The sequence below is a fragment of the Puma concolor genome, chromosome B3 (assembly GCF_028749965.1).
Source record: "Puma concolor isolate L17-30 chromosome B3, mPumCon1.1.hap2, whole genome shotgun sequence".
Classification (NCBI taxonomy): Eukaryota; Metazoa; Chordata; class Mammalia; order Carnivora; family Felidae; genus Puma; species Puma concolor.
The window spans coordinates 6,374,765-6,400,715 of record NC_141672.1 but is presented as its reverse complement, the minus strand read 5'-3'; the positions used below and the strand labels follow the sequence as shown (position 1 = coordinate 6,400,715).

At 52.8% G+C, this 25,951-nt stretch overlaps 3 protein-coding genes across 7 annotated transcripts in view; 2 read left to right on the top strand and 1 right to left on the bottom strand.

Moving 5' to 3' along the window:
- HHIPL1 (HHIP like 1) overlaps positions 1 to 5,646 on the top strand; it is a 30,565-nt gene extending 24,919 nt beyond the window's left edge. For both annotated transcript variants that reach the window (XM_086708835.1, XM_086708836.1), the window contains one exon: positions 1,505 to 5,646. In XM_086708835.1, the coding sequence (XP_086564961.1) occupies positions 1,505 to 2,040 (536 nt within the window). In that variant the 3' untranslated portion in view covers positions 2,041 to 5,646. The remainder of the gene's footprint in view (positions 1 to 1,504) is intronic.
- A 2,344-nt stretch (positions 5,647 to 7,990) lies between these two features.
- The window catches only part of CYP46A1 (cytochrome P450 family 46 subfamily A member 1), a 32,774-nt gene continuing 14,813 nt past the window's right edge, over positions 7,991 to 25,951 (top strand). Inside the window, exons 1-5 of one of the 3 annotated variants that reach the window (XM_086708832.1) lie at positions 7,991 to 8,228; positions 15,309 to 15,389; positions 15,932 to 16,013; positions 22,170 to 22,243; positions 22,722 to 22,808. In XM_086708832.1, the coding sequence (XP_086564958.1) occupies positions 8,107 to 8,228; positions 15,309 to 15,389; positions 15,932 to 16,013; positions 22,170 to 22,243; positions 22,722 to 22,808 (446 nt within the window). In that variant the 5' untranslated portion in view covers positions 7,991 to 8,106. The remainder of the gene's footprint in view (positions 8,229 to 15,308; positions 15,390 to 15,931; positions 16,014 to 22,169; positions 22,244 to 22,721; positions 22,809 to 25,951) is intronic. The other 2 variants (XM_086708833.1, XM_086708834.1) reach the window with 2 other exon arrangements.
- LOC147579712 (uncharacterized) lies at positions 11,050 to 12,089 on the bottom strand. Of its 2 annotated transcripts, none has more exons than XR_015251793.1 (3): positions 11,785 to 12,089; positions 11,629 to 11,684; positions 11,050 to 11,210 (listed from the first exon to the last, which is right to left on the bottom strand). XR_015251793.1 is itself a non-coding variant. In XM_086708448.1 (3 exons), exons 1-3 carry the CDS (start codon positions 11,887 to 11,889, stop codon positions 11,280 to 11,282), a joined length of 315 nt encoding a protein of 104 aa, XP_086564574.1. In that variant the 5' UTR covers positions 11,890 to 12,089; the 3' UTR covers positions 11,050 to 11,279. The 2 variants fall into 2 exon arrangements, 1 of the variants encoding a protein (XP_086564574.1); XM_086708448.1 differs by having other exon boundaries at positions 11,050 to 11,433.

Below are 25,951 nucleotides of genomic sequence, written 5' to 3'. Positions count from 1 at the left end.
CAAAGGAAATACTTCAGTGGGCCAAGTGTGCCCAACAGATAGATCACCAGTGGGTGGGCTGAGGGATAGGGGGACAGGAAGAGGGGGCGTGCTCGACACCTGGCAGTTGGGGGTGGCCAGCCCTGAGGAGGCAGTGCCCCCAGGAGAGGAAAGTTGGGGGAAGGAATGAGCTCAGTGTTTTGGGACGTTCATTTTAGCGGCAGCTGGTTCCAGGCCTTGGTGGGTTTTCCATTCATTCAGCAGTTTCTGGCACTTTCTATAGTTACCCATTCGATGCTGGATGCTGGGGCCACAGGAGAAGGCAGACCGGGCCCTGTCCTGGCTGAGACCGACAGAGAAGTCACTTATGGCCCCAGGGCCTTTACAGAAGTGTGTGCCAGCTGCCATGGGGACCCAGAGCAGTGCAAGACTGGGGTGGGGGTGGGGGGTTCCTGGAGGCTGAGGGTTGGGGCCTGGAATGAAGAGGAAGGTCCGCTGGAGGTGGGGTGGGGGCGCAGTCTAGGCAGCGGGGAGGGCAAGAGCCAAAGCAGAAGCGAGGCAGCCTGGGGGCCGGAAGTCCTTCCCTGTGGGTGGCCTGGGGGCCAGTGTGCAGGGAGGGGAGCGTCTGGCCCACGTCGCTGGGCTCCTGGCCCTGACCTGCACGTGGCCTCGAATTAAGACCCTTTCTCAGCCTTCATCTCAGCTGAGGTGGGGAGGTTTAGGGTCTGGACTGGTGGCCCTGGGATCCCTCCCCATAGTAATGGCGTCGTCTGGGAGTGCCGTCTCCTGGCAGCGTCTCACGGGGGGGTGAGGTTTATCTCTGTGGCCAACCAAGGCCAAGTGTGAGGGCCACGTGCTGCAGGGACGCAGGGAGTTGCCCGCCTCAGCTCCCCACGCCTACTGTATCCAGGCCCCGTGTTGGGGTAGATGGCCAGGGTACCCTGCCCCCGACCCCAGCTCTGGTCATTGCGGGCCCCAGCCCCCAGCCAGCAGCCTGGAGGAGAGAACTTCACGTTGGAGGCCCTGCGCCCTCCAGTTCCCGTCCTGCCCGTCCGCCTTAGATGAGATAGAGCCTCACTTTCTTCTCATCGGTGGGCGTCAGCGTCCTCACCCCTACGCAGGAGATTGGAACCAGAAAGAGTCACTTGCCCGAGAAGCCCTCCCAGACAATTCCTTCCCCTCCACGGGGCTCACGAGTTAACAGCGTGAGGGTCTGTCCTGCATCCCTGCTCCCAGACTAGAGACTCCCAGAAGGCCAAGACTAGGGCAAGGCGGGGAGACCCCAGTAGCAGACTGGTGTAAGCCAGCTGCCAGCTAGTGTGCACAGAATGAAGAAGCACCTCACACCCAGCTCCAGGCTGGCACCTCCAAGAGGTACCCCATCCTCAGGGTCAGAGCCCAGGGCAGAATGAAAACATTTTCCCCTTGTGAGGGGTGGAGGGGGGCGGTCTGCATTCCTGGGTGGAGAGCAGGGGTGGTGTGGGCGGCCGGAGTCCCTCTGACCGCACGCTCTCCCTCTGCGCAGAGTTCATCCGGAGGGAGGAGAGCACCCCACGGCCCACAGCGCGTGCACCCACCAAGGCGCCCCGCCGCAGCCGCCCCACGACCGCTCGGCCCGCGCCCACCCCGCGGCCCGCCCGGCCCACTCGGCGGCCGGGGGGCCGGAGGGGCGGCGGGCGGCGGCGGGGGCGACCGGGCACGGCTGACCCCGTGCCCTCGAACGGCGCCGTGCGCCTGGTGCGGCCCGCGGGCCTGAGTCCCGGCCGCGGGCGCGTGGAGGTGTTCGCGGGTGGCCGCTGGGGCACCGTGTGCGACGACGCCTGGGACACCAAGGCCGCCGCCGTCGTGTGCCGCCAGCTGGGCTTTGCGCACGCCGTGCGGGCCACCAAGCGCGCGGAGTTCGGCGAGGGCCACGGGCTGCCCATCCTCCTGGACGACGTGCGCTGCGCGGGCGGCGAGCGCAACCTGCTGGAGTGCACGCACGCCGCCGTGGGCACGCACAACTGTGAGCACCAGGAGGACGCGGGCGTCGTGTGTAGCCACGAGGACCCTGACCTGTAGGCGAGCACCTGCCGGCCGGCCAGGCCACCTCCTTCCCGCCGGGGCCCGGGAGGGCTCCTCCACCCTGAGCGCGCCGGGTGCGCGCCCGAGTCTGGAGGCGGAGGGGGCCCATCTGTAACGCCGTCCTGCGGCCCCGTGTGAGGTGTGTGCGGGGCTCGTGTGCACTCTGTGTCCCTGCCCGTGTGTCTTCTACAGACCAGAAGCCACGGCGTGTTGGGGTCTGTGTGCTCATGGGCCCCAGGTGTTCTTTCCTTACTCCCAGACATCTCAGGCGTGTGCAGGAACACAGTCGGGCCCTGGACCCTGAGCACTGAGGGCTACTACTCTTCAAGAGCAGACATGGCCCTTGGCCGAGTTAACAGAGGCACAGCTGGCAGACCGAGGGAGGGGACCAGGCCCGTCCTGCCCAGGGCTGGAGTGGAAGGCCCCGGACCATCTGGAGCATGGCCTGAGAACCCATCGCCCAGCAGTCAGAGGTGCCGAAGAGAACAGGAAGGCAGTGGGGCCAAGGGAAGGTATTAGACCGATGGGTCTGGGCTGACCCTGGGCCATGGCATCTGAGTGAGGGTCAGGCTGCCTAGGGGGAGGTGAGCTCCTGGGGAGGGGGTACTGGATGACCTCTGGGAGAAGCCTTCTGGTCATCGTGGGCCTCATTGTCATGCTGGGTCTATGTGGGTGCTCTGGGGACAGTGCTGGGTCTCCTGGCCCTGAGACCTGACTCTCCAGTGCTCACTGGAACAGAAGCCACCCATCTGGCCACTCCAAGCACCACGGCCCCCAGCGAGTGAGTGAGGCATCAGGATTCTCCACTTTAAAGGCCGTATCGGGGGCGCTGGAGCCACTTCGGTCATCTCCATCCCCACACGGCTCAGTGAAATCCCAGGGACCCCCGATTCCTCCAGCGGTTTCCCCCAGGAGTCCAGAAAGACTACTGATGCTCTGTCACCCAAAGCTGTGCCAACAACGTCACTGTTTACAACCCCCTTCCTGCCTCTTCTCTCTGATCCATGCTGCCTGGGATCTGGAGGTGGGGACGGAGGAGGGGGGCTGGTGGAAGTTCCTTAGCCCATTAAGCCCCTCCCCCCCCAGCCGCTCCATGCAGGTCTATCAAGGCTTGTCAAGTATAGTTGGGCATAGCCTCTGTTGGGGGGTGGGGGCGCAGAGAGAGCAAGCAGATGGTCACTGGGCAGTGAGGACAGGATAGAGCCCATGTCAGGGCCTGTTGGGGCTCTGGGTGGGTCATCCCAGCCCAACCTGTCCATCCATTATCCTGAGAGTTGAGCTGGCACCAGGGGTGGTTGTGCCCAGCAGAGGAAAAGGTACAGGCAAGGCTGGGGCGCGCCTCCTGGCTGCTCCCTGACACTGAGTGTGGAATCCGGGACAGCATACGAAAGCTCAGGGTCACCTCCGGGACTCCTCATACCTCTGCCTTGAGTGGGGTTGGCAAGGGCCCTGGGCCCTGGCCGCTTGCCTGGCCCTGTTGAGCCCTGCCTGGAAACCATAGCCCCTGCCGTTGAGTGTGGCCCGTGTGCTGGGCACCATTGTCCGGATGGCACAGTATGTGTGAACTCAGTTGAGCCTTTGAACGGCACTCTTCTCCTCATCATTTCACGGGTGGAGAAACTGAGGCGCACAGCCAGGGAGGGGGAGAAGCCAGATGAGAGCACACGCAGCCTAGCTCTCGCACCTGCTGGTACCCTAACCGTTGCACCCTCTGGCTCCAGTGCTGCCAGGCCAGAGGGCGATGCAGCTTGGCCCAGGGGTGTTCCTGCCCGCGGTGGGCCGTCAGTCTCCTCCCACTGCCCAGCGGTGGCTGACGGGCATCTTCCCCCGTCGTGGGGACATTCCGAACAGTGCTAGGAGCTGGGAGGGCCCATGGGGACTATTCAGGCCGAACAAGCCTGGGGGGCTGAGTGTCTTAGGCCTGTCTCAGATGGGGCTGAACTGAGACTAGAGCCCAGGGAAGCTGGGGGGCCCTCAGAGCAGGGTGGCCCTATGGCCCTCCCCAGCTGGGCAACCGGAGCTGTTTTTTCCCCAAGCCTGGAATTGGGGGCGGGTGGCTCGAAGCAGCCTCCTCCTGGGGCTCCTCCACACTCTGCCCCTCCCCACCCTGTCGAGCCCCCTTTTCATTCCAAGGCCTGAAGGCCAGGATGCCACCAGGTGTGGCCTGGGAAGTGGGGTGCAGGTGACGGGGGGCATCTCCCATTGTACCTCAGCAGTGGCAGCCTGGTGCCACCATCTGGGGCTCCTGGTACCTTCCGCAAGTGGTGGAGCGGTCCAGCCCTCAGCGGGGCCCCGAGTGTCACTGTTGTTTGTGGGACAACTGGGCGCAGCCCCAGGCCCTTCCGCGCGTCTGGATGGGGTGCTGCCCCCCTCCGGTCCCCCACCTCGGGACCCCCTCGGGCTCCAAGCAAGGCTTAGGCTTCAGCCTGACTCCCAGCAAGGAGGTTGACACAGGCACACCGCTCCTTAAGTAGTAATACGGGTGGGTGGCTGACGTCTGCTGAGCACCTACTATGTACCAGGCACCGTTTAAAAGTTTTACTTAATATTCAGTCATTCGATCCTCATGTTAACTTTACGAGGCGGGTGTTATGGTCACCTTCCATTGTACAGATGTGGAAACCAAGGCCCAGTGAGGCTTCGTTACTTGCTGAATGTCATACGGCCAACATTAGAAACCAGGCAGTAGGGCTCTGGGGGCGGTCACGCTGCTGCCTAAAGAGCGTTGAATTCAGTGTCTCCCCCGCCTCCCCTTGGCCCCTGGCATCGTGCAGATGGGGACACAAGCCCAGAGAGAGGCAGAGCCGGGTTCCGACTCCCTGTCCAGTGCCCCTATGGCTGGCCGCGGAGGGGGTGTTCCCAAGTGACTCTGTCCCCAGGGACTTTGCTCCTGCCTCAGCGTTCTCCTGGTCTCTGGGATAAGGACTGACCCCAGGGGCCGAGGCTCCCTCTGTTCCCTATCAGCCTCTGCCATCACCCCCTCTAATCGGGTCGGCAGTTAGAGTGCTCTCTCAGAACATGGTCCAGAGAGGGGCTGCTACGGCCCAAGTATCACACAGCTTAGTTCTCGAGTCCCTGGAGCCCAATGCTGCAGGGACATTCCAGGTGTGGCTGAGCACCCCTGATGGGGCCTCGTTTGTTCCTTGTTTACCTGCATCCCTCTCACAAAGCCCCAGCCAGGCCAGGGCGTTCGTCCGGCGTTCAGAGGACAGCCACTTCAGACCTGCATCTCCCTCAACAATTCCCGCTGGGAAACCACTTCCTGTCTGGCGTTCTCAAACTTGAGCAGAAACACTTGTGGGGCTGGTTAAAACACAGGTTGCTGGGGGCCCATCAGAGTTCTTGACTCCGTAAATCTCAGTGGGGCTGAGCATTTGCATTGTGACCCCGGCTGATGCTGAAGCTGCTGGCTTAGGGGCCATACTTTGAGAACCACTGTCTACAGGGCTGTCCAATACTATGCAACCATAATTTAAAATTTTCTAGTAGCCATGTTAAAAAAGGAAAACGAAATCGGTGAAGTGAATTTTAATAATATATTTTCTTTAATGCAGCATATTCAAAAATGATCATGTAACAGTTAATATAAAAATATTAATGAGATTTTTAAAGCATTTTTTATATCCAATCAACCCAGTGTCTACACACACAGAACATATTAACTTGGACTAGACATGTTTTTTTTTTTTTTTTATGTTTATTGTTTACCTTGAGAGAGAGAAAGGAGAGAGCATGTGTATGTGTGTGTGTGGGGGGGGGGGGCAGAGAGAAAGAAGAGAATCCCAAGCAGGCTCCACGCTGTCAGCACAGAGCTGGACGTGGGGCTTGATCCCACAAGCCGTGAGATCATGACCTGAGCTGAAATCAAGAATCAAATACTCAACTGACTGAGCCACCCGGATGCCTGTGGCCTAGCCATGTTTCACGGGCTGGATTGGCACATGTGGCCCGTGGCTACCATACTGGAAAGCCCAGTCTAAACCTTCCAACGAAGGGCCAGGTGGTTGGCCACATGCTTCCAGGCAGCGCCCTCTGCTGGCAGCTTGTAGTGCTGCCTGCCCAGTGCTGTCTGAGACCCACCTGAGCTTTGGGGTGGCCTGATCACAGGAGAGCTGGGAGAATCCGATGAGATGGCAGTGGGACAGCAGTGGACTTGGTACGTGGGGAGGGGACACTGTTGACTCGCCCGAGTCAGGGACAGGGGTGCTCTATTGACGGAAATGCCAGTTGAGCCATAGTCACATTAAGTCAGAGGTTACTGGTGTTGAGTGATGCACCAGAGAGTAATAACGCCCATGCCTCTCCTGAGCTCTAGCTGCACAGGCTCACAAATGTACCTTGAGGCTCTCTCTATGCCTGCCTCATGTGAGACCCCAGACTGTGCCTAGGGCAGTTTAGGACCTGGCATTGTCCTCAAAAGACAATTGTTGGGAGCCCTCCCTCCAAATTGCCCGCAACCCCTGGTGCTTTCACAGCCCAGAGGGGCTGTATAACCTGCCCACCCCCATCCACCGCTCCAAGCAGGGCCAGCCAGCGGCTGCTTCTCACCGCCACGTGGGGGCGCGGTGGCAGGCCAACGTGCCCCAGCCCTAACCCCCTAACCGTAGACGCGTGCGGCTCCCCAGCTCCCTGCGCCAGGAGGGATGCCCAGGCTGCGGTGGTTTGGGGACAGAAATCCTGTCTCTTCTGGGTCCAGCTCTTAAACTGTGTCCCTCTTCGTCACCCTGCAGCCCACACACCCCGAAGAATTCTGTCCGTAGTGGGGGTTGTCCCTGGCTGCACCTGGCAAGGAGGTACACGGACCTTCTGTTTCCAGCCCCCTACACCTCTCCGGGACTGGCCCACGAATGAGGCAGGGGAATGTCTCGTTCTCAGGAACTCGGCAGCGTCCATCTTTGGGTGCCTCCTCCCCAGCCCGTTGGAGCTTTATCGGGACCAGGAGTGTGTACACCCGGCCCTTCCCATCCCCTGCTCCCACTCTGGGTGCCCCCCCCCCCCCCGCCAGCGTAGGAATGAGACCTAAAAGCGCAAAACTGGCTGCATTTGTGACACCCAGACGGGTGAAGACAAGGTGGTTACGTAAACGGGAGGGAAGTTTCGGTTATTACTTCAGAAATACCCTTTGGCCAGACGGCGGGCACATTTCTCGCTTTCCCTTGAGGGGCCACCTTGCGCACCCAGACTTTCACGCACTCCAACTCGGGCTCCTTCGGACTGGGGTCAGCGCCTCCGACTTGGCTTTTCCTGGAGGCGCCAAGACGCAGGGAGAGCAGACTCTGGTCCAGCTGTGCGCTCTTCAGTCGCTGACACAGCTTCCCCGTGTCCCCGGGGTCCTCGCCACCTGCCCCGTGGCCCCGCGAGGAGACCAGGGACGCTAGGCGTGGACCCGCCAGGCAGGCGGAGCCAGCTTGTGGGGGTTGGGGGTTCCAGAGAGAGGTTTTGGGAACAGTCGGCGCAATACGGACGTTTGGAGTCTGGGATGGGGTTCCCAGGGAGGTTTCAGGGAGAAGGAAAGGGGCCTAGGACCGCGCGCAGAGAAAGTGTTTATTTGCAGGCGCCCTAGGGGGCGGAAACAGCCAGCTGGACCTTGCTCTGCCGCCGGGGCAGGAAGCGCGGAGGAAACGGGGTTGCCAAGGACAACGCGTTCTGGGCGGAGCTGCTGCTAGGATAGAGCTTGAGGAGCTGGGGGCGGGGCCTGGGGAGGAGAGGGGGGAGAGGGCGGAGCGTGGGGGGACTGAGCCAGAAGCGGCATTGTGATTGGAGAAGATCTCATGCTCTGGGCGGGGCCTGAGCGCGGGGGGGCGGTGTTGGGGTTGGGGCGGAGCTAGGGGCGGGGCGGGGGCGGGCGCCGAGAGCTGGAGCGGGTGGCGGAGACGTGGTTGGCCGGGACGGAGAGCCCTGGGAGGGGTCGAGCCGGCAGGGGCGGAGCCGAGAGGGAGTGGGCGGTGCTGGGTCGCGCCGGGCCTGGGGCCGAGGCGGCGCGGCGCTGACAGCTGAGTCGGCTCGCGGCCTCCCGCCCCCTCGGTGCCCGGCCCCGACCCAGGCCTGGCCTGCCCGGGAGCCATGAGCCCCGGGCTGCTGCTGCTGCTCGGCAGCGCCGTCCTGGTTGCCTTCGGCCTCTTCTGCACCTTCGTGCACCGCGCTCGCAGCCGCTACGAGCACATCCCCGGGCCGCCGAGGCCCAGGTGAGCGGGGGGTGGGGGCGGGGGCCTGGATGGGGCGCTCGAATGGGGGGCCGGGGGGCCGCGTCCAAGCCGGCGTCGGGGCCGGGGGTCCAGCCTCGCCGTTGCGCGTGGCCGCTTGGAGACGGCGGCCGGGAGAGGGGCGCTAACTATTCTTAGTAACAAATTACTCACAGCCGCAGCAGCTGGTCCGCGCCCACCGCGCTCTGCTGGGCCCCACAAACGTGATGGCAGCGACAACCCTGTTAGGTAGGCGCTATTGTTACCCCATCGTTCAGACGAGGAGACTGAGGCGCGCAGAGGCAAAGTCATCTGCCCAAGGTCACACAGTTGGTAAGCCTAGATTGAAACCCAGGTCAGCCTTGGCTCTAAAGTGAGCCCTCGTAACTTTGGGACTTTGAATGGGGTCACTCAACCTGAATTGGATCACGTTATACTTGGGTCACATTACCCTTGGTATTTCTGTCCTGGTACATGCTTTTTGCTTCTCCTTAGTACTTCCATTCCATCCTTGTCCCCCACCCCCACCCCCACCCCCACATACCTCCTCCCACCAGAAGCTTACCTTTCTGAAGCCTAAATCAAATGTGTCATTCCTCTGCTCCAAAAGCTTCCCATCACTGCAGAAGGAAATCGAATTCTAAATTAAGTCCACTCTATGGCCTGCAAGGCCCCTGCTGAGCTCTTAGAACCCACTCTGTACTGTTCTCATCCCCCCCTTTGCTTGCTCACTGCTGCCCCCAGTCTTTCTGCAACCCCCCTCCTGCAGCTGATTTCTCCTCCAGGGTCTTGCTGGAGACCATCCACCACTGTGTGTAAAGCCCACCTAGCCCCGAACTTCTTATGCGGCCATCTCCCCCGAAGTTGCCTTCTGTTCACTTGTTGACTGTCTGCTCACCTGTTGACTGTGTCTGTCTCCCCCCTTTAGAATGTGAGCCCTAGGAGGGCAGGGTACTGTGTGTTCCCTTGTGTATGCCCGGCTCCTGGCACTTTGCAGATGCTCAATAAATACTTGCTGAATGAATGAACAATGGTATTAGATACACTTTTTAAAACCTCAAGACATGAACATTCTGGAAGGTGTCCACCTCCAGCACAAGCCAGATGACCTGGCATTAGAAGCCTGAATTCCTGTTTGGTGGGTTCGGGAAAGATCTCTATGGCTGGTGACACAGGGAAGCGATATTTCTCCCTGCTGGCTGGCTGTCTTTCCGGGTGCCCTCACCCACCTCTGGTTCTTCCTTTTCCCATGCTTAGCAGCTCTGTCTTCCACGCCACCCAGATGCTTCTTCCCCTCACCTTCCAGATGTGGCTCGAAGGCTAACTCCTCAGGGAGGTCCCACCTGCTTCCATGCCCGAATATATTATGTTCACTTTGTAAACTCTATGTCATTGGAACTATGACATTGGAATAGTTGTTGGGCAACTATTTGTGCAACCTCTTGTTAAGTGTCTGTCTCTCCCATAAGCCCGTGTCTGTCTTGTTCACTGCCATGTCCCTGACACCTTAGCACAGCAGCAGCGGGTACGTGCATATGGATACTCGGTGAACAGTGAGTCAAAGTGGATGGTGGAAATCGCCTACAAGTCCTGTTAGGGACGCTGTCACCCTTTCAAGTTTTCCCAATTGGCCATCGACAGCTTGGGATTGAACGAGCTTTGTGTTTGTTCTGCTGGGTCTCGTGATGATTTGGGCTTCACGTAAACTCCAATGCTTCAAGCACTGCAGACCTGGTCTGGTCTCTTTGTCTTGAGAAGGCAGAACTGAAATCACGCCCCTCTCTGCCCCTCTCCCATATATTTTTTCTTAATTGCGTTTTCAAAATAAAACTGTGCCCTAAAATTTACCCCTTTAAAGCGTACAATCAGTACTTTTGGGGACAGTGACAGAGTTGTGCAGTCTTGTTCCGGAACATTTTTATCACCCCAAATAGAGACCCAATACCCCTTAGGTGTCACTCCTCACCTCCCCCCACTCCTCACCCCCACCTCCAACCCTAGGCAGCCACGGATCTGTTTTCTGTCTCTAGATTTGCCTGTTCTGGACATTTCATATAAATGGAATCATACGCTATGTGGCCTTTTGTGTCTGCCTCCTTTCATTTAGCACAATGTTTTCAAGGTTTATCCATGTAGTAGCCTGTGCCCGTATTTCTCTCCTTTTTATGCCTGAATTCTCCCCTGAGTCCCACACTGCAGAATCTACGTGTGACCTACAGGTGCCTGTGGGCGGGTGGAGGAGCAGGAGGAGGTTAATTACATAATATTTAATTATATAATTATAGCTGGGCTCTTTATTCTGAGGAGGCGAACTGAATGATATACATATGCTGTCTGGTGGTCACATCTAAGAGTGCACTAAATGAGAGTTCTGGAACCCTTTCTGGCACAGATCAGATGCTTTTGTATTCAGCGCCTGGACCCTCAAACCATGACTGGCAACACCATGGTTGGCTGAGAAGGGTACATGTCGAGTCTCTGGTGGTAACATTTGCCCCTTGGTGCTTCTGGGCTTTGCCAGCTTTCAGGCAAGGATCCCTCTGCCTTCCAAGGGGCAGCTGCTATGCTTCCCCACCCCCCACCCATCCTCCTCCTTATTCGGCAGGAGTCACCGGGCTGCCCTCTCCTCCAGGATGCCCTCCCGGAGCTCCCCACAGACATCCTACTGCAACCATCCGTGTCACAGCTGAAAACTCCGACCCCACGTTCAGATCCCACACAGACACTTGTGGCTTCTTCATTTCTCTGTTGCTGTTCCCAACTTTCCCATCAACCCCCCGCGCTCCTGGTAGCGTGGGATGAATGTAAACTTGGCAACAAGAAGTCTCGCCCTTCCAGGTTTTATTTTAGAACGGTTTTTCCAGTATGACTCCTGGCTGGCACGGGTTTCCTCCTCTGCTCCCTGCTTGTCAAGTTGCCAGAGGTGAGGTCTGTTCAATAAATTGCCCGATGGTTCCTGGCGATGGTGGAGACCCCTTGCCGGCTCTGTTGGGCAGTGCATCCAATTGGAGCCATCGTCGCCCCATTCCACTGGCGCGAGGCAGCCATGGCCCGTCACCCTCCCTCCCGGCAGTGGCCCCCATCCACACCCCAAGCTGTCATGTGGCTCCCTTCATCCCTGTGGCTGGCCTCACCGTGGGCTGTCCGGATGACCTCTTCTCCTTTATTATCCAACACGTTCTCTGTCCTCAGGGAACCTTGATTCCCACTGTGCCAACCGCAGCATTACAGGAAAGGGCATGTGCCAGGGACCGGGCAGGGGAGGGGGATTTTCACCCTCCTTTCTCTCCCTGGACTGCTCTGTCTTATCGCGCCTACCGACAGGGACATGCCAGGTGGACTTCTCTCAGCCCCCCACCCCAGTCTCAGCATTCCACCATCCCCCAATCCTAACATCCCTTACCTGTTTGTTTCCAACGCCCGGTCTTCCGGCTCTGCCTTTCCCTCCCCGGTGTCCCCCTGCAGGAACGGGAAGGAATGGGTTTTAGTCCCCTTTCTTGCCGGGCACTGGGAACCTCACGCCTCTCTGTCGCCTTGGCCTTCTTGAGGTGTCACTCACCTTCTTCCCCAAGTGGCATTGGGCCCCAGCGTTGAAGGCGGAGGCTCTCAGACAGGCCTGGTGGGGTGGAGAGGGCCTATCACTCAGGTGTTCAAAACAGAACATCCTCCCCAAGTGCGCAGCTACGGCAGTGGCCACGGTTACTAGGTTATTCTGGAAACACAGCCAGGCGCGCGTGATGTCCACAGGCCATCTTTCTGCAGGTGGGGCATTGTCAGTTCAAAGCCACTCACCCTGAGTGGGCCTCAGCTGCCGGGCGGCCACACTGCCCTCCTTCCTCCCGCGTCTGCCCGCCCACTCTTGACGCGATCTCGCTTCTCCTCGGGCCCCGCCACCTCCCCCTCTGTCCCCACTCTCAGGCTTGATTCCTACCTCCTACCTCCCTGGGTAAATGGAACAGCCTGAGAGAACTTCCTTCCGGGGCTCTGCCACCACAGCCACCCCCTTCTCTGCACCCGGGCCCACACGCCCTTCCCACTGGGACCTAGGTGCTCCCGGCCAAGGAGAGCCGTCCCCTGGGTTCGGCGACCCCGCCCAGCGGGGCTCCTTCTCTCCCATGTCATCAGTTTTCCTTCTCTCCAGCATCATTCCCATTTTTATATAACATGTTGTAAAAGAACAACCACCCTTCTCTTCCCTTCTCGTTCCCTCCAGCTGCCGCCCCCTTGTCTCTGCACCCCCTCAACAGTCCCCCTGAGAAGCCTGTTTTGGGTCCCCATCCCTCCCTCCCCTCCTGTCTTGGGCCCAACACCCCATCGGGCTCTGGCACCCACCTCTCCCGATCAGCCCACCCTGCTTTGACCAAAGTCCCAGTGATCTCCCTGTAGCTACACTCACACACACACACACACACACACACACACACACACGGTGGCCCTTCAGTCCTCCCTCGTCTTGCCTGACCCTTGACAAGTCCCTCCCTTGTCCCCTTGGCCTGCTTTCTTCACAGGCTGTCTGCTCCACTCTCCCTCGGCTCTCCTCTGGTGTCTTCTGTTCAGTCTCCCTGGCTGGTTGTCCCTTTGCTGCCTGGCTCAGTCCTCGGGTCCCTTCTCTGTCTACACTCACCCCCTTGTGGTCTAATCCAGCCGCTGGGCTGTAAGGGCTGCCTCTCAGCTGAGGACTGTCACATTTACATCTCTGGCCTTGGCCCCAAGCATTTCCTCCCACGCTGACCTTGGTGCTTTCCTCTGCAAACCTGCCAGGTTCAAAGCCCGACTCCGGATTTAGTCTGCTTGTCTCAGGTTGGTTCCCAGACATTGATCCTGAGGCAAGAAGTGAAACGGGGGCCCCTGGGTGGCTCAGTCGGTTGAGCGTCCGACTTTGACTCGGGTCATGATCTTGCAGTTCGTGGGTTCGAGCCCCATGTGGGGCCTCTGCACTGATGGTATGGAGCCTGCTTGGGATTCTGTCTTTCCCTCCCTCTCTGCCCCTCCCTGGCTCATGCTCTGTCTTTCTCGCTCTAAAAAAAAAGAGAGAGAGAAAAAAGAAATGTAAGTGGTTTGGGGGGGTTGGGTGGTGATCCCTGTGGGAGTTGGGAATGCAGAGAGAGAGGAGGTCAATAAAAAAAGCCAATAAAGCAAATTACCTCTGGGGGGCCAGTGAGGTGCAACCCCCTGGGGGAGCGCTGAGAGCCGACCCCACCAAGGTGCAGGGCGCAAGGTCATTGGTGGGGGGCTGCTCTGGGGGTGTTGAGCTGGAACTCCTGGCCCGTCCTTCCTGCAGGCAGAGCCGGGAGCCCCAGGCAGTGTCTCCATGCTGCCCCCCAAAACCTTCCTGGCTGCATGAACGAAGGCAGAGGCGGGCCCGATGCGGTCTGCTGCCCTGCAACCGGTCCCTCTTTGGTCCTCCCCACCTTAGGACACGGCAGCTCCACTCATCCTTCCAAGGATCAGGCCAGAAGCCTTGGGGCAGCCTGATACCACCCTCCCACCCTCGTCCACACCCCCAGCAAGTCTGCTTGGCTCCTCCTCCAACCTGCCCTGGGAACCCGGCTTCTCACTGGTCTGCGCCCTATCCCCTCCCCCAGCCCCTTGCTGGTGCCCCTGCCTCCACTCCTGCCTCCCACCCACCCCGTTTACTCCCAGCACAGCAGCTGTGAGAGGGAGCCATTGAAAACCTGTCAGACCCTGTCTCTGCTCTGCTCAAGACCCTCCGGTGGCCCTCCGCTTTTCAAGGTCAGAGCAGTGTTGACACCAGCCCGCAAGGCCCTTGGCGATCTGCCCCCTCCCTTGGTGACCCCATCCTGTATCACATCTCCCTCACTCTACTCCAGCCACAACACCTTCTCACTGTTCCTTGAACTTATCACGCACATTCCTACCTTAGGATCTTTGCACCTGCTCTCTCCTTTGCTGGAATGCCCTTCCCCCAGGTACCTGGGTAGGCTAGTCCTCATTTATTGCAGCTCACGTTTACCTTCTTTTTTTTATAAAAAATTTTTTTGGTGTTTATTCAATTTTTGAGAGAGAGAGAGAGAGCGCGCGTGCACGCAAGTTGGGGAGGGGCAGAGAGAAAGGGAGACAGAATCCGAAGCAGGCTCCAGGCTCTGAGCTGTCAGCACAGAGCCCGACGCGGTGCTCGAACCCACGAACCGCGAGATCATAACCTGAGTGGGATGCTTAACTGACTGAGCCACCCAAGTGTCCCATGTTACCTTCTTAAAGGGCCATTCCTGACCTGCTTGTAGAAAATGGCATCGCCTACTCCTATCCCCAGCTCTGATTACCTCCCCCTCTGATTTTTCCCCCATCACTCTCCTTTTCTTTTTTCTTTTCTCTTTTCTTTTCTTCTTCTTCTTCTTCTTCTTCTTCTTCTTCTTCTTCTTCTTCTTCTTCTTCTTGTTAATTCACTCTCTATCTCCAGGAGAAGGTGAGTTCCCGACTCAGAAAGCCCCACCTGTAGTTTCTGTCACCCGTTCTGGATGGGGTCATGAGTGAGCTTGACTGGAATAAGCCATGCAGGAGACAGGAAGCACCTGTCAAATGTGCCACCAGGTGACGCCAGATAGACTTGTTGACATTCTGTTGATCACCCACCCACGGCGGACTTAGTGTGACCAAACCATCCCCTGGTGAGAAGGACCGTGGGATGCCTTGGTGCCAGCCGCGCAGCCGTGGACAGGTGACCACCTCTTCAGCCTCAGCTGCCCTACCTGTAAGCCAGGTTAACAATAGACCTACCTCCAGGCAGTAGGGGGAGGACAGATGGAATGAGGCCCAGCATGGCGCCCAGCATGTATGTAGTCAGTATTCAGGGGATGTCTCCAGGTAATTCGGCACAGCACTATGGGACCCTTTCCACATGCCAGCCCCTCCCCTCCACACCAGGGAACCCGCCAGACCTGTATTTGCATCCTGCCTGCATTCTTACACTGGGTGCCCTGAGCCAGTGCTGTGCCTCCTCGGGCCTCAGTCGTCCCATCTGCAAAGTGGGCCTAATAAGGTCACCCTCACAGGGTCCTGTGGGGAAGGGAGCACTCTTTAATGGTGACTTCGGGTGATCTTAATGTTTCCCATTTCTTCTAGTTTCCTTCTAGGACATCTTCCCTACTTTTGGAAAAAGGATGAGGTTTGTGGCCGCATGCTCCAAGATGTGTTTTTGGATTGGTGGGTCCTAATTGTCATTTGTTGCCCTTACTCCAGCCCAGGTCCCTCATGGGGCAGCCCCACCCCTTCCCCAGGCCAGCACACACACTCCCGCCTCCCCGGCCAGGTCACTCCCACCCCCGAAGTCCCTCCCCTGAGTGCAGAGGCAGAGGAGGCTGGTTCAGAGGGCAACCTCTGCCTTTGGCAGCTGTGTGACCTGAGACCAGACATCAGAAACTCTGAGCCTCAGTGTCCTTGTCTGTAAGCTGGGTGGGGGGTGTGACTCAGTAACAGTCCTTGTACGTGGTGGTGCTTCGCACTTTCCAAAGCATTTCAAAGACACGATATCGCTTGATTCCCAGCAAAATCTTTTGGGTCAAAGGAGGAGTGTAGCAACCCTATTTCATGGGTTTGAAAACTGAGACCCAGTGTGGGATGTGACTCGGCAGTGAGTCCGTGTTAAGCCCCTCCTGGGATGGGACACCCTGATCCTCCCGCTGGGTGGTGATGATATTCACATCTCTGGTCGTTGACAGCCTCCTTTGGGTCATTTTGGTTTCCAGGGCTAAGAAGTACGGACCCGTCGTGCGGGTCAACGTCTTCCACAAAACCTCAGTCATCGTCACGAGCCCCGAGTCGGTCAAGGTAGGAAGCAGAGCAGTTTCTATGGGGAGAGCCCTTCCCTTCCCTTCCCTGGGTTGGGGGCACAAAACTCGACCCCAGAGGCTGTAAGAGAAATGTCTCAGAGTCACCAGCACTCGGGCTCATTTCCCAAGGATCCAAAAGTCAGTGGCATCTTTCTCTCTGAACACCCACCATTTGGGAGTTTTGCCCCAGTGATGTGCACACGTTTAGCTAGCTCACCCCTCTTAGCCTTGGTTCCTTCATCTTCGAGGTGGGATCATAACCCCTCTGTCTCAGGGCTACCATGAGATTTCAATATCAATTGATTCATTTAACAAATGTTTATATCAACACATATTTATTTAACAAGCAAAGGGGCAAAAGATACTTAAACATGTACTTCTTTACTTCCCGATTATGAACCCATTTAATCCTCACGGGGGTAGAGACTGTTATCAGTCCCCATTTTAGAGATCAGAAAACTGAGACGGTCAGCACTGATTGGTCTGGACTACGTGGAGGGCGGTGCCTGCGATCTGGGGACTAAGAATGGCCCCCAGATCGTTTACCTTGGACTTGGCTGACGTGGGCTCAAGTCTAGGCTCTGTCACCGCTCTGGGCCTCAGTTTCCTCATGTGTAAGATAGGGATGATGCCTCTTACAGGTGGCAAAATAGCACGTTTGAGCCATCTAGCCCATGCCTGGCACACAGCAGTTGCTCAATAAATGATGGTGCTCTTTTCCTCACAGTGGGTACTCAGCAGAGTGAGCCTTGGCATGACAGGGAGAAGATGCAGCTTAGGGTCCAGATCAGGAGAAAAGCCGAACAACCATGGTGTCTCTAAAAGGATGTAACAAATACTTTTTTTGTAAAGCTTAATTTTAAGTGTAGACACAGTTTAAGATTTTTAGGGGCACCTGGGTCTCTTAGTCGATTAAGCATCTGACTTGTGAGGTCACAATCTCACGGTTTGTGGGTTCGAGCCCCACGTCGGGCTCTGTGCTGACAGCTCGGAGCCTGGAGCCTGTTTTGGATTCTGTGGCTCCCTCTCTCTCTGTCCCTCTCCTGCTCTCTCTCTCTCTCTCTCTCCAAAATAATAAATAAACATTAAAAAAATTTTTTTTAAGATTTTTAAAGCATGCTACCAAAAGCCATACACAAAGACCTTCATGATGCTCAATGAGAAAAGTTGAACAATATATATTAATATGATGCATTGCATGGATTAATTTTCAAGTGTTAAACCAACCTTGCATTCCAGCTCTCATGATACAATTTGCTCATCTTCTAAGAGTTTTTGTTTTTATACTTGTTTGGGGATCAGATTAATAGGCTTCACAAGATGAGTTGGGAAATGTCCCCTCTCCTCTATTTTCTGAAGGAGTTTCTATGGGGTGGTGTTATTCCTTCCTTTAATGTTTGATAGGATTCACCAGTGAAGCCATCTGGGCCTGGCATTTTCTCTGATGGAAGTGCTTTTTGTTTGTTTTAATTACTCAATTTATTTAATTGATTTATGGCCATTCAGAGTTGCTATTTTTCTTCGGTTTGGTAATTTATGTCTTTATTTATTTATTTATTTATTTATTTATTTATTTATTTAGAGACAGAGACAGCTCAAGTTGGGGAGGGACAGAGAGAGAGGGAAAGAGAGAGAATCCCAGACAGGTTCTGTGATTCAGTGCAGAGCCAGATGAGGGGCTTAAACCCACAAAGCTGCGAGATCATGGCCTGAGCTGAACCCATCCAGGCACCCCTGTAATTTGTGTCTTTCAAGGAATTTGCCCATTTCATCTAATTAAAATTCTTGGTATCAAGTTGTCCATAATATTTATTGATTTCCTTTTTCATGTCTCCTGGATCTGTGGTGATATCCCTTCTTTCATTCCTACAAATAATTTGGGCTTTCTTTTATTTTCTTAATCAAGCTAGCAAAAGGTTTATCAATTTTATTTATCTTTTCAAAGAACCAGCTTTTGGGTTTATTGCAATTCTCCATTGTTTGTCCATTTTCTACTTTATTGATTTCTGTTCTTTATTATTTCCTTCCTCTATTCGTTTAGGGTTTAATTTATCCTTGTTCAAATTTTTAAGGTGGGAGTTTAGAAAATTGATTTTAGACCTGTTTCTTTTCTAATATAAGCATTTAAATCTATACATTTCCTTGTAAATACTACTTTAGGGACAAATGTACCACACATTTCAATATGTCGTGCTTCTTTTTTCATTCAGTTCAAAATATTTTCTAACTTCCCTTGTGATTTCTTCTTTGAATCAGGGATTATTTATATGCATATTGTTCACTTTCTAAATATTATGATATTTACAAATATATTTCTGTTATTGATTTCTAATTTTATTCTGTAGGGGCAGATGAAATACTTTTCATCATTTCAAAATGATGAAAAAAATGATGAAAAATGAAAAAAATGAAGATGAAATACTTTTCATCATTTCAAAATGATGAAAAAAAATGATGAAAAATGATGAAAAAAAATTGAAGCTTGTTTGATGACCTAGCACAAGGTCTATCTTGGTGAATGTCCATGAGTACTTCAAAAGAATGAATATTCTGTAATTGTTGAATGGAATATTTCAGAAATGTCAACTAGATCAAGTTGGCTGATAGTGTTATTCGAATCTTTTAAGTCCTCACTAATTTTCTGCATACTTGTTCTAGCAATTATTCTGAGAGGAATGTCAAACTCTCCAACCACAATCATGGGTTTTTCTATTTCTACTTTAGGTTGTACCGATTTTGCTTTATGTATTTTGAAGTTCTGTTATTAGGTGTATACACATTTAGGATTAATATGTCTTTGTGATGAATTGTGTGATTTATTTTTAGAAATGTCCCCTTTATCCTTGGTAATATTCCATTTCCTGAAGGATATTTTGTCTGGTGTTAATATAGCCACTCCAGCTATCTTCTGCTTAGTGTTGCTTGGTATATCTTTTTACCATCCTTTTACTTTTAACCTATCTGGGTTTTTATATTTAAAGTGGGTTTCCTATAGATAGCATATAGTCTGGTCTGGTTGCTTTATACTGTCTGACAATCTCTGCCTTTTAACTGGAGTGCTTAGGTCATTTACATTGAATGTAATTATTGATATGGTTGGGTTTAAATCTACCACATGGCTGTTTTTCCTCTGTCCTGTTGTTCGTTCCCCTCTCTGCCTTTCCTGCCTTCTTTTGGATTGAGTATGTTTTAGTATTCCACTTTATCTCCACTATTTGATTATTGGCTCTCTTTCTTTCTCTCTTAGTGGTTGTCCTAGGGTTTATAGTGTAATCTTTAACTTATATCAATCTACTATTTTATCTCTGTCTGCTTTTAAGGTTTTCTCTTTATCACTGGTTTCAGAAATTTGATTATGATCTGCCTTCATGTACTTTTTCTTGTTGTTAATTCTATGTAGGAGTCTTTGCACTTCCTGGATATGTGGGTTCCTTGACCACATTTGCAATACTTATAATAAATGTGTTAAAGTTCTTTTCTGCAAATTCCATCATCTCTATTATTTCTGAGCCTGGTTATAGGTAGATCTTTCTGCTCTTTGACGTGTCTAGTGATTTTATGTTGGCCCCTGGACATTGTGCATTGTACACTGTTGAGTTCTCAGTTTTGATTTATTCCTTTAAAGAGTGCTGGAATTCATTCTGGCAGATGGTAAAGTTATTTGTGTAGATCAGTCTGATCCTTTCCAGGTTTGCTTTGAGGCTTTTGTAGGGTTGATTTAGGGTTGGCTTTTACTCTAGAGCTAGTTAAGCCTCACTACCAAGGAGTGACTCTTTCTTCTGGGGGCCGCTAATAAAGGGCTTATGTCTGAAGTTTACCTCTGGCCAGTGGGAACTTAAACAGTTCTTGGCCTGTGTAAGCTCTGAGAACTCTTCAGCCTGTAGTTACTCGGTAATTCTCCTTGTCCCAAAAGTTGTTTTTAACTCAGCTTTGTGTCCATGGTGCATGTACACAGGCTGGTATTCATTCGAAGATGTAGGGGATCCCTATGCAGATTTCTGCACAGGAGCTCTTTCTCTCCATGGCTCCCTCCCCTCAGGTCCTCTGCCATACAAGTTCTAGCCTCCTCTTGTATGTCTGGACTCTGATCTGTCTCATCAAATTGGAAAGCCTACGGGGCTATATTTGAGTTTCATCTTTTAGTGCCTTTATCCTGAAATTGCAGAAAGCTAGAGTAATCTTTGGTCATAGGTCTCATATCTTTTTTTTTTTCCTTTTCCTTCTTTTAGGATTCACAATCCTGCACTTCCTGTTGCTCAGTGTCTGAAAACAGACATTTCATGCATTATGCCTATTTTTCTGATTACTTATGGCAGGAGGACAAGTCCCCAGCAGTTATCCCTTAGTGGGCAGAAGTGTGCTGCCAGTGTGGACAGCAGAGAAGGTGCTGGGGGTGCCCCCATGCACTCCTCACATCCCAGAGCCCAGCTCACTGGGCCTTCAAAGGATCCCCAGCCCCAGAGACAACAGGCATGGGGACCCTTGACTTTGGGGGCACCTGATTAGAGCCTGTGTTGAGGCTGCTGTGCCTCAGTGTGGGGACTCCTCACTTTAGGTTGGGAGGGTTGGTCCAGACCTTGGACAATTTAGGAATGTTTGAGAGGGACCTGGGAGGTGGGTCTTTACTGCCATGGGGATGGGGCCTGCAGGCATGGGTAGTGAGGAAAGTTCGTTTACAAATGACAGTGTTTGGGTGGGGGTGGGGTTCTCAGGATGTGGCTCATGCCCCAAGGTCAGCCATTTTGGGGGGTTCCTTTTAGCTAAAAGATTGATATTAGATCCCTGAGCTAAGCTCCCAGATACCAGAAGCCCCTGGATTCATGTACAATGGAGATACCATCTTCCTGCTTCCCAGTGCCCACAGGATGAAGCTCAGGGTGCCAGAAGGCAGGCCTCTGGGATCCAGCCCCCGCTCATGCCCATCCTTACCTCTCATTCTGCCTGAATGCAGCAAGTGGCCTGGGCTTCCCCTGGCTGGATCACAGCCTTCTCTTCCCTCTCTGCCATGGCAAATTGCTGGGATTCAAATCCTGTTTCCACCATTCACCATGTGTGTGACCTTGGGCTAGTTCTAAATCTCAGTTTCTCTGGGGCGCCTGGGTGGCGCAGTCGGTTAAGCGTCCGACTTCAGCCAGGTCACGATCTCGCGGTCCGTGAGTTCGAGCCCCGCGTCGGGCTCTGGGCTGATGGCTCGGAGCCCGGAGCCTGTTTCTGATTCTGTGTCTCCCTCTCTCTCTGCCCCTCCCCCGTTCATGCTCTGTCTCTCTCTGTCCCAAAAATAAATAAAAACGTTGAAATCTCAGTTTCTCCATCATATGTAAGATGAGCATAAACACAGCACCCACATCTTAGGATTGACCGAGCACTAAATGAGCTACAGGTGCTGTTGTGCACCTGACATTTACGGGGCACGTGCTGTGTGACAGGCACTTTTCTCAGCACTTTTCAAGTAGAACAAATTTACCCTTTGCAGCAACCTCCCCAGAATAACTTGCCTGTGGTCATGAAGTGAGTCCAGGGCAAAGCCAAGATGGTGAGCCCGGATCCAAATTCAAGCCAGCTGACTCCACGGCCTGAACTGTTAACCCCTGGGCTATGCTGGCTCAAGAGCCATCAGCTAATGTTATTATTGCTACCATCCGGCTTGTGGCGAGGCAAGTTGGTCCTTCCTCCAGGAAGCCTTCCTTGGCTTCCGTGGCTGGGTTGGCACTAACAGCCCCTGAACCTGTGCCAAGTGTGTCTCCTGTGTCCCAGAAGCCCTCCCTCCGGGCTTCTCCCCTTCCCTATTCTGGTTTCAGAGCAGCACCTGCATTTTCTTGTTCTCACTGCTTTAGAAGGTGGTGCGGTACAAGATCTGTGCATGGGCATGGAAGTGAGGACCCCCCACAATGCCACTCCAGCTGAGTGGCCACAGGAATATCACTTCACCCCTCTCTGCCCCACTTTCCTCACCCCCAAGCAAGATGCTATTGCTTGAAGACAGGACTTCTGGAAGGTTAGGTGGGATTGCACGGAATGAGGTGTTCACACCACAACTGGCACCCGGTCAGTGGTGATTGTTGGGGCGTGTTTCACAAGAGTCCAGAAAACTGCTGAATCCTTTGCTTCGTCTCATGGGTACATGAGCTCACGTTGGCTTTTTGGGGATGTTTAGAAGTTCCTGATGTCAACCAAGTACAACAAGGACTCCAAGATGTACCACGCAATCCAGACCGTGTTTGGCGAGAGGTAAGGCATGCGAAGGGGCTGGGGGAGAGGCCAGGAATGCCTCTGGCTGCAAGCAGACAGCCCATGGGGCCCAGGGCATTGGGTGTAGCATGAAGACCAAGGCCCCGGCTATCAGTCACACCACAGGTGCCCCATAAATGGTGGCTGCTGCTCTCGTCATTATCACCTCCCTTCTCCTCTTTCCCCTGTGGATAGCAGGCGGGAGTGTGGGGGTTGCAAGGTTGGTGCACATGATCACCCCCCATTTCTTTTGTATTTCTTTTATTTTTTATTTTTGGTAAAATTCACAAAATTCTTCATTTTAACCACATTGGACTTACAATTCAGTGGCATTTGGTCCATTCACAGTGTGGTGTAACCATCACCACTGTGTAGTTCTGGAATATTTCTATCATCCCCAAAGCTGACCCTATCCCCATCAAGCCATCGGTCCCCCTGTCCCTTCCTGTTTCTCACATCAAGCATTTGTCTCCCCCAGACTGTTTGGCCAAGGTTTGGTGTCAGAATGTGACTATGAGCGCTGGCACAAGCAACGCAGGGTCATGGACTTAGCCTTCAGCCGCAGGTGAGTGTATCCAAGAAGGCGGGTCTTGGGAAAAGATAGGTCTTCACCGGAGGGGGCCTCGCCCAGGCTGAAGGTAGAGGGGAGAGCCAGGCAGGCTGCTGGGGAGACAAGGGGCTAGCCATCAAGGGCTGAGTAACACTGATGCCTGGGGATGGGGTCTTTTTCCCCCCAAGAACTTCCCTGCTCAGACCTCATCACTCCTCCTCTGGCTTTTTATTTTCCTTATTAGCGTTCTCATTGGTAGTAACATTTTATTTTTTAATAACTTTTTATTTATTTATTTATTTATTTATTTATTTATTTTTGAGAGAGAGAGAGAGAGAGAGAGAGTATGATATGAGTGGGGGAGGGGCAGAGAGTGAGGGAGACAGAGGATCTGAAGTGGGCTCCCCGCTGACACAGCCCCCATATGGGTCTCAAACTCACAAACTGCAGGATCGTGACCTGAACCAAAATCAGATGTTCAACTGACTGAGCCACACAGGTGCCCCTAAATAACTTTTATTGAGATGGGGTTTTTATAACATATATTTTCCCTACTTATCCACAAAATGGAACAACCATCACCACAGTCAAATTTAGCACATGTTCATCACCCCAAAAAGCAGGCACTCCCCATTTCCCCTCAATGGGCTCAGCCCTGGGCAACCATTAATTTATTTTTCATTTCTATGGATTTTCGTATTCCAGACATTTCTTGTAAATGGACTCATACGACATTTCTTTTGTGTCTGGCTTCTCTCACTCAGAGAGAAGGTTTTCAAGGTTCATCCATGCTAAAGCCTCTTTCAGAACTTCACTTTTTAAATTGCCAAATGAAATTCCATTATATGGACATACCACATTTTGCTTGTCTATTCATCAGTTGGTAGACATTTGCGATGTTTCCAATCTTGGCTGTTTCAAATAATGCTGCCATGAACATTTGTGTACAAGCTTTTGTGTAGGTGTATGTTTTCACTTCTCTTGAGTGTGTACATACCTAGGGATGGGATTGCCAGGTCATAGGGGAACTCTGTGCTTAACATTTTGAGGAAGGTTATCTTTTAGTTGGATATAATTTCAAATTTACAGAAAAATTTCCAGAACAGTCTAAGCTACTTCTATATATCTTTTACCCAGTTTCGCTTATTGTTTATTGTTTAAATCACCATTTGTTTTATCATTTCTTCTGGATGTGCATATATAAACATATTTATCATTCTTTGTGTGTGTGTGTGTGTATATTTACAATTTTTTAATATAGTGTACTTTTAAAACTATTTGAGAGCAAGTTAGAGACATTGTGATCCCTTCCCTTAAATACTTATTTCCTAAAAACGTGGACATTATTTTGGATGTCAGTTATCAAAATGAGGAGATTTAACATTAATCCAATACAGTTATCTAATCTACAATCCGCATTCGAGTCTTGTCATTGTCCTTGTCATTATAGCTATTTTTTTCCTTGTCTGAGGTCCAACCCCGGATCACAGGTTACACTTAGTTCCCACATCTCATAAGCCTCCTTTGTTCTGGAACAGATCTTTGTCTTTCCCTGACTTCCCTGATTTTAAGATTACAGGCCAGTTTTGTAGAACGTCCATCAATTTTCTGTGTCTCAGGTTATGCCTTTTTGGCAGGAATGGCACAGAACTGGTGTTGTGTCCTCAGGGCATCATATTAGGAGACCTGCGTTGTTGACCTGCCTCATTGCAGGAGATGTTAACTTCACTCACTTGTCAGAGACAGCGTCCTCCAGGTTTTTCCACCATTAAGTTACTAGTTAGTGCATAATCTGTGGTTGACTATATCTGACTATATATACATAATCACATAGACTTTCATCACAACCTCCCTGGCCTCCCTACCTCCTCCAATGCATCCACCTCACCACCCCTGGGGAGATCTTGCTAAAATTCACATCACTTTCCTATCCTGAAGCCTTCAAAGGCTCCCTATCACATGAAAGATGAAGGTCAGATTTCACCCACCCCCAGTCTGGCCTCCAGACCCCTCCAGCCTTTGTACCCTCTTTCCTCCATCTTTTGGGACATCTGGGCTCTTTCTGGCATCTCTGCCTATGTCCTTGCCTTTCTCTCTGCCTTGTGTGCTCCCCTGCAAAATTCCTGTGACTCCTTTGATACCCAGCTAAGATGTCACTGTTAGGGAGCCGTGGTCCCTGATCCTCTGAGGCTGAGTTTATGCCTCCAGCATGGCTCCTGTCACACCCACTGCAATGATTCTCATTCAGCCCACCTTCGCCACCAGACTGTGGGCAGAAGGCAGAAGACGCACCCTGTCCCTGGACTCCTGCGCTCAGCACAGCACCTGGCCCTTTGTGAACTCTCCGGGAAGTCCATAGCGTGAATGAAAATATGAGTGAAATAATGAATTGGGATAGTCTTGTCCTCACTGGAAAGTTGCCAGGAGTGAGAATGAGGAGGAACAGACTAGAAAGAGGCCTTCAATTAATACATCCTTGTGCCAAGAGCCAGGGTTACAAGAGCCAGCCAAGGTGATATAGCTGCTGCCCGCAGGAAGCTTTGAGGCTATAGATTCTAACCAGCTGACTTCCTGCAGTGGTCATGACATTAATACCAGCATCTCTGTCTTGGTGAACCATCCCCAGCACATAGGACCTCACGTTCGAACAGCACTTTGTGTTTTATTAAGAGCTTTCATAGGCGTTTTTATTTAAAAATTTTTAAATTGTGTTAAGATACACATACCGTCTGGCTCATTTTTATGTGCACAGTCCATGGCATCAAGTATGTTCACGCTGTTGGGCTGATGTCACCACACAATTTTATTTGTGTCTCACAATAAGGTAATCATCTAAGAGATGGCTGTTTTATTAGAAAGGCAATGTTCACAAAGTTGTATGAAGAAGCTCTGGGAGCCCGCTTGGTTGTGTTTGTGAACGTGGTAGAGTTCTTGGTGAATCCGCCTTCACTGGTGAGAAAATAGAACCCTCTGGTGAGTGTCCTCTCCAGTCATTATCTACGCAGAACATCATCATATACTCTTAATAAAATCATGACCATAAATTGCCAGTTTCTGCTTTTCTAGATTACTACTTTTACTGGAAGGCCTTGGTCTCAACCATTTCAATAAAAACAAAACAAAACAGGGGCGCCTGGGTGGCGCAGTCGGTTAAGCGT

Coding starts and splice junctions, on each gene's coding strand:
- LOC147579712 (XM_086708448.1), bottom strand. CDS start 11,889: ATGTTCTGTTTTGAACACCTGAGTGATAGGCCCTCTCCACCCCACCAG. Junction 11,685..11,784: donor AATGCCACTTGGGGAAGAAG/GTGAGTGACACC, acceptor CCGTTCCTGCAG/GGGGACACCGGGGAGGGAAA. Junction 11,434..11,628: donor CGGGCGTTGGAAACAAACAG/GTAAGGGATGTT, acceptor CGGTTGGCACAG/TGGGAATCAAGGTTCCCTGA.